Source organism: Suncus etruscus, chromosome 1, assembly GCF_024139225.1.
Source record: "Suncus etruscus isolate mSunEtr1 chromosome 1, mSunEtr1.pri.cur, whole genome shotgun sequence".
Taxonomy (NCBI): Eukaryota; Metazoa; Chordata; class Mammalia; order Eulipotyphla; family Soricidae; genus Suncus; species Suncus etruscus.
The window spans coordinates 119,073,648-119,080,667 of NC_064848.1; the positions used below are offsets into that span (position 1 = coordinate 119,073,648).

Here is a 7,020-nt window from a genome sequence, read left to right on the forward strand (position 1 = left end):
GTTTTGGAAGTTCAAGAATGGAAAAGATTTTCTTATAAAATCTATGGCTATGAAAAGAAGGCTCATTGTCCAAAGCAGTAGTATTTAATCCTGGATGAATATAAGATTTGTTTGGAAGGGTTTAAAACACCATAACAAAAATACAGTGTCTGTGCCCTCATCCAGACAAGTTAAATCAAAAGCTCTGGGAATGTGAATGGATCCCTTATTTAAAATTTTTAATTAATTTTAGACAATTTCCAAGATATCATAGAATCAAACTACCTTTGAAACAAACTGTATTGGAAGTAGAAGCATAGTTTAGATGATTGAAGTAAGATTTTGGTAGAAATTCTGGGAGATATTAATGCCGGAAAATTAAGGATATAAAATGGAGCAGAACACATAAGAAAATAGTGAATAGCATGGTTTCATTCAAATAAGGAATATTTATGCTATGACCATTTGGGGCCAAATTATAGGACAATAAGTTTTATTTATTATTTTTAGTGGGCAGGGAGGTTTTTGTGTCACAACCAACACACATCTGACTGTGGTAGGTCACACCTAGCTTATTCCTAGCTTGTGCTCATGATATGTGGTGCTGGGGAGCTGTGGGGAGCAGCAGGGAGATGTCCCTGGACATCCCCCCACTTCTACAGTCGAACCTTGGCTGACCGCAGCTTGCTACAGAAGAATAACAGAAACCAGATAACTGCTGAGGCAAGGCCAACAAGATGTGTGCAGCAAAAAAATAATAGGGACTGGCGGTTCTGAGCCTGCTCTCACTCTGACCAATACATTCCATGGCCATGAGAAAAGTTAGACATATAACAGAACATTCTCTTTAAGGTTCACTGAAAGGTTTAACATTTACCAAAACTTTGTGTACGCAAATGTTCAACTTATGTTTTCATATGTTCCTCTTTATCTAACATTCCATCTGGCTGTGTACGTGACATCCGTGCCTTGTGGTTTTCCACCCCTTCCCCTCCTGGGCAGTGTGTAAAGACTGTCTTGGCAGATGATGATTGGTGCAACTCATGTTCCCCCCTCCCAGTTCCCCTTTTGGCTGATAGTATATAATTGTATGCTGCCCGAAATAAAGTGCTCTTAGTCTCTCACTGAGTCATGAGTCATTACTAACCTTTTGCTTCCACAGGTACTCAGGAGAATCACCCACCACGTTGTGCGGCCACCTTTGGGACAGCTCTGACTGCCGGTCAGCTAGAGCTAGGAACCCCTCACGGGGATCCCCCACAGGGAGCCGCATCTGGCGCCCAACGTTGGTGTCTCCATTCTCCTTATCGGCCGACCCGTTCTTCGGAATCCCTCACGTCTGGGTGAGTTGTGCCCCCGGGACGTGTGCGGTCTTTCCCCGTGCATGCACCCTCGCGACGATTGTCGCCCACTCGTCGGCCCCCGCCTTCGGGCTACTCTCGCCTTTCGGCTAGTCTCTCGCCTCCGGGCTACTTCTTCCTCTTCTCCTCATCATGGGTTCCGCCCTTAGCGCGGAGGCCCGTTTCCTTCAGTCGCTCCAAGATGAGCTTGTTTCTCGTAAGGTCCATGTCTCTAAGGCTGATCTTTGCCAGTTCCTTAATGTTGTCCACCGTGCCTCCCCGTGGTTTGCTTTCACTGCGCCTAAAATCGCCCGCTCCACCTGGCTCACCATAGGTAACGATCTCACTGCCTTCTGTGATAAGCAGAATGACCCTGCCTTTAAGGACTGTATTCTTAAATACTGGCAGCTTCTTGACGGCATCATCACCGCTGCCCCCATTTCTTCCTCCTGCGCCGATATTCTTAAAGCAGGAGAAGCGGTTCTTGCCTCAGCCTCCCGTTCTCACACCCCTGCGTCGCCCACTCCTTCTCGGGACGGTGCCTCCGCCGTCTCTCAGCCCCCTCCCTACGTTCCTCCCCCTCCTTCTGCACCCGCTGCTCCTGTTTCTTCCTCCACTTCCTCTTTCCTTCCTCTTACCCGTGCCCCGTTCCCCGATCACCTCTCTCCCGAGGACGAGGCCACTCTGGAACAAGCTGCTGCCGCCTACGATTCCCGCTCACAGCCATTGCCCCCTCCCCCTGACTCTGCCGCTCCCTCCCAGCCGACTCCTTCGCAGTTTCAGTCTGCTATGGATAAAATCTGTTCTTCTCTAGACCGCATCCTCTCCCATGTTGCCCCCCCCCTCCCTCACCGGCCTCTGTGCCCCTCCAAGCTTTCCCTGCTATTCTCCACCCCACATCCGAGCCTTCTCTGCCTGCGCCCCCGCCCTTGCCTGATCCTCCCCATTCCTCCCCGGCTGCTTCCTCTGCCTCCTCTCACCCTATGGTTACTCGTTCACAGGCTGCTGCGGGGCTCCCTCCCGATGACGGTGCCTCTAATGACGGTGTTGGGCATGCCCCAGGCAACGCTGGCCCCTTGCCTCCGTCACCTCCCCGTCGTCGCGGCCCTGGAGCTATTTACCGGGAGAATATAGAAATCAGGGATTTGGACCAAGCCTCCCTTAAGGAGGTTCGCAAGGCTGTCCTTGAATACGGAGTTCAGGCCCCCTACACCCTCTCCTGCCTTGAAAGTCTTTCCTTTGGGGGGAATCTCTTTCCTATCGAGTGGCGCATAACTGTCCGCCGCTGTCTTAAGCCTGAACAAATTATCCTTTGGGAGGCTGAATTCCTCAATTACTGCAAGGAACTCGCCCGTGATCATGAACTTGAATTTCTCCAGATCTCTGGCTCTAAACCCTATGATACCATTCAGGCCCAACGTCCTATTCCTTACCATTTGCTCAACCTTACCTCCCAGGCTGCTCTTCGCGCATGGAAAGCTATTCCTTCCGGGGGCCCCAACCTCCCTCTTGTCAAGATTCAGCAAGCAGATGATGAGCCCTATCATGCCTTTATCTCTCGCCTCCTTGAGGCTATTGATCGTACTACCGGCATTACTGACACCTCTAATCCTTTTGTCAAGCAGCTGGCTTTTGAAAATGCCAACCCTGCTTGTCGACAGATTCTTAAAGGGCCTTCACCCTCTCGCTCTCTTGAAGAGATGATTTCTCTTTGTAAAAATGCACACTCTTTTGCAACCCAGGTTGCGGGCGCTCTAGTTGCTTTTCAAGGTCAAAACTCAGGCCACATCTGCTATTCTTGTGGCAGGCCTGGCCATTTTGCAGGTCGCTGCCCTGAGCGACGCGCCCCTGACATCCAAGCCGGCTCCACCTCTGCAAGACCCTCTCTTTGCCCCCGCTGCCGCCGCAGCCGGCACTGGAAAACCTCCTGCCGCGCCACCACTGACGTGGAAGGCAACTATCTCGGCCCTAACCCTCTCCTTGACCGCCGCCCCAACAGAGCTCCCATGCAGGGACCCTCGGTTCCCACACAGGGAAACTCCCCCAGGGGCCACCCCCAGGCCCCGCGCTCCAAGCCTCGCCACATCAATTTTGTTCCAGCCTCGGGGGCTCAGACTGGACTTCCCTCCACCCAACACCAAGTTCTTTATCAGCACCACCCCTCCCAAGCCCTCGTCCCTCAACCGCCACCCTCTTCCGGGCCACCCCAGGTTCCGCAGGACTTGACTTGTGTGCCTCCTCCCCCCACCTACTAGACCCCCGTGGCGGTGTCTATTCCATTCCTACAGGCATTTTTGGCCCCCCTCCTCCGGGTTATTTCTTCATGATCATTGGTCGCGCCTCCTCCACCATCGACGGCCTCATCATCCAGCCTTCCATCGTCGATGGGGACTACACCGGGGAGATTATCCTTAATGCTGTCGCCCCCTTCAAACCTATCCAGGTCTCCCCGGGCATCCGCATTGCTCAGGCTCTTCCCCTTCCCCTTGCAGTGGAACTTCCTTCTCTACCGCACCCCCGCGGCGCCACCCATCCTGGCTCCTCTGATGTTTACTGGATTAAAACCATCTGTAAGGAACGCCCTTCTTCCGTCCTTTCTCTCACCATCCAAGGTCGCCTCTTTCATGGCCTCCTTGACACAGGCGCTGACACCACTTGTTTCTCCCCGCTTGATTGGCCTCCTGATTGGCCCACTACCCCATCTCCCGACCCCATTTCTGGTGTCGCGGGCACTGCCAAACGTGTTCATCTCAGTGCTCATCGCCTCGTCTGGCAGGACGAGGACGGTGACACTGGCCTTGTTCGCCCCTACATTGTCCCTGACCTACCCATTAATCTGTGGGGGAGAGACCTCATGGATCAAATGGGCCTGGTCCTCCTTAAATGCAAGGACAAGAAAATCCTCAATCAACTGCTCGCATCCGGCTATGTCCCCTCTAAGGGCCTTGGTAAATATCTCCAAGGCATCACCAAACCCATCACGGCCAGGCCCAATCCTGGTCGTCAGGGCCTTGGCTACTCACCCCCCAACACTCGGTTTCCACCCCTCGATTCCTCTCCTTCCGTTTTTGCACAGTTTACTTTGCCACCTTCCTCCTCTGCTCTTCCCTCAGTTTCTCCAAACCCTCGCCCCTCTATGCGTATTTCTTGGTCCTCTAATGACCCCATCTGGGTCGCACAATGGCCACTCACCACTGAAAAACTCGCGGCTGCTTCCGCCCTCATCCAGGAGCAGCTCGTGGCTGGCCACATCGAACCCTCTACTTCCCCTTGGAATACCCCCATCTTTGTTATTAAAAAGAAGTCTGGCTCTTGGCGCCTCCTTCACGATCTGCGCCGCATCAATGCCTCCATGCAGCCCATGGGAGCAACCCAGCCCGGCCTTCCTGTCCCCACTGCCTTCCCTGCTGGTTCTCATAAGATTGTTCTGGATCTCAAGGATTGCTTCTTCTCTATTCCCCTTGACCCCGTGGACTGCCCGAGGTTTGCTTTTTCTCTCCCTCCCATCAATGCCTCCGGCCCCGCTGCCAGGTACCATTGGAAGGTCCTCCCCCAAGGCATGGCCAACAGCCCCACTCTCTGTCAGGTCTACGTTGCCTCCTATGTGAACCCTTTTCGTTCTCTATACCCCACCATCTCCTTCTATCACTACATGGATGACATTTTGCTTCTGGGCCCCGACCCAGATGACCTTCTTCGTGTCGCATCCCATCTTGTTTCCTCCCTTAAGGCTCATGGATTTGCCATTTCCCAAGACAAGGTTCAGCTCCACCCTCCTCATTTGTTTCTTGGTTTTGAGTTGCTCCCCTCGTCGGTGCGCACACAAAAACTCCAATTGCGTACCTCCCATTTAAAAACTTACCATGATTTTCAAAGACTTCTCGGGGACATCACCTGGCTGCGCCCCTACCTCAAACTCTCTACTGGAGATATCAAACCCCTCACTGACATTCTCCAAGGTGATTCAAATCCTTCCTCTCCCCGTTCCCTAACCCCCGCAGCCCGCGAGGCCCTTCGCCTTGTGGAGCAAGCCATCCATGCTCAATCTCTTACTTACTATGATCCGCGCTCCCCTCTACAACTTATTGTCTTTGCCACTACTTTTGCCCCCACCGCAGTTTTCTATCAATCGGCCCCTCTCTATTGGATCCACCTTCCCGCCTCACCTCCTAAGGTCCTGGCTACCTACCCTGACCTCGTCATTGCCCTTCTTAACCATGGCCTCACTCTTTCAGTCAAGATTTTCGGCATTCACCCACAGTCCATTGTTCTACCTTATTCTCCCCAAAACCTTCTGCACCTCCAAATGGAATCTGTCGATTGGGCTTTGTTTCTCACTTATTACTCTGGTTCCCTCCTTTCGCACTATCCCTCTGATAAGCTCATCCAATTCCTTAATCGTAACCCTGCCATTTTTCCCTCCCTCTCCAAATCTACTCCCATCCCTGAAGCCACTCTGCTTTTTACAGATGGCAGCTCCTCAGGTACCGCTGCCTTATCTATTGCAGGACAGATTACCACCTTTAATACCCCTTACACCTCTGCTCAACATGTCGAGTTGTTTGCTATCTTGCAGGCTTTTACCCTTGTTTCTGCCCCCTTTAATCTCTACACTGACAGTGCTTATATCGCCCATTCCATTCCCCTCCTCGAAACTGTTCCCTTTATCAAACCCTCCACAACAGCCTTTAAGCTCTTTTCAGCCATCCAACAACTTATCCTCACACGTTCCAACCCCTTCTTTATCGCACACATTCGCGCCCACACATCTTTGCCTGGCCCGCTTGCCGTAGGCAATGCCCAGGTGGACGCGGCCTCCCGGCCCTCCTCCATCTTGGCCATGGCCGCCATTTTCTCTGCCAATGATCCTTCCCCTTTTCAAAGGGCCAAGCGCGCCCATGCCCTTCATCACCTCAACACTCAGACCCTGCGCCATAGGTTTCTTATCACCCGCGATCAAGCTCGGGACATAGTAAAATCTTGTCAATCGTGTCTCTCCCTTCTTCCTGAACCCCACACTGGTGTAAATCCCCGTGGCCTCACGCCTGGGGCTCTCTGGCAGACCGATATTACACATTTTCAACCTTTTGGCTCTCAGAAATATGTTCATGTTTCTGTTGACACCTTCAGTGGTTTCCTTTGCGCTTCCCTCCATACTGGAGAGGCTGCAAAAGATGTTGTTGCTCATTTTCTCCACTGTTTTACAGTCCTTGGCACCCCAAAAACCATCAAGACTGACAATGGCCCTGCCTATGTTTCCGATAAACTTAAATCTTTTCTTTCAAAATTTGGCATTCTTCACAAATTTGGAATTCCCCACAACCCCCAGGGTCAAGGAATTGTTGAAAGAGCTCACTCTACCCTGAAAAACATGCTTCACAAACTTTCCACCCAAGATCTTGTTTTTCAAGGGTTTAAAATAACTCCCCGGCTGCTGCTCAGTCATGCACTTTTTGTGCTCAACTTCCTCTCTTTGGACACTGAGGGCAAGTCTGCAGCTGACAGGCTCTGGCACCCCGCCTCGGCCTCTTCCTTCTCCACAGTTCTGTGGAAGGATGTTCGCACCGGTGCCTGGCTTGGCCCCCACCCTGTCCTCGTTTGGGGCAAGGGTTATGCCTGTGTTCACAACCCTGACACAGAAGAAACTCGCTGGCTTCCAGAAAGACTTGTCAAGCCGTTTATCCCACCCAGGGACCCGGCC

At 52.3% G+C, this 7,020-nt stretch overlaps 1 protein-coding gene across 1 annotated transcript; it reads left to right on the top strand.

The window, feature by feature from the left end:
- Nucleotides 1-1,472: 1,472 nt before the first annotated feature.
- LOC126015502 (endogenous retrovirus group K member 8 Gag polyprotein-like) lies at nucleotides 1,473-3,574 on the top strand. The gene is made up of 2 exons (XM_049778075.1): nucleotides 1,473-2,101; nucleotides 2,134-3,574. Exons 1-2 carry the CDS (start codon nucleotides 1,473-1,475, stop codon nucleotides 3,572-3,574), a joined length of 2,070 nt encoding a protein of 689 aa, XP_049634032.1.
- Nucleotides 3,575-7,020: the final 3,446 nt, after the last annotated feature.

What these genes read in the sequence shown, in the direction of transcription:
- LOC126015502 (XM_049778075.1), top strand. Translation starts at nt 1,473, where the DNA reads ATGGGTTCCGCCCTTAGCGCGGAGGCCCGTTTCCTTCAGTCGCTCCAA. An exon ending in CCGACTCCTTCGCAGTTTCA is followed by an intron (nt 2,102 to 2,133) that starts GTCTGCTATGGA and finishes GTTCTTCTCTAG; the next exon opens with ACCGCATCCTCTCCCATGTT.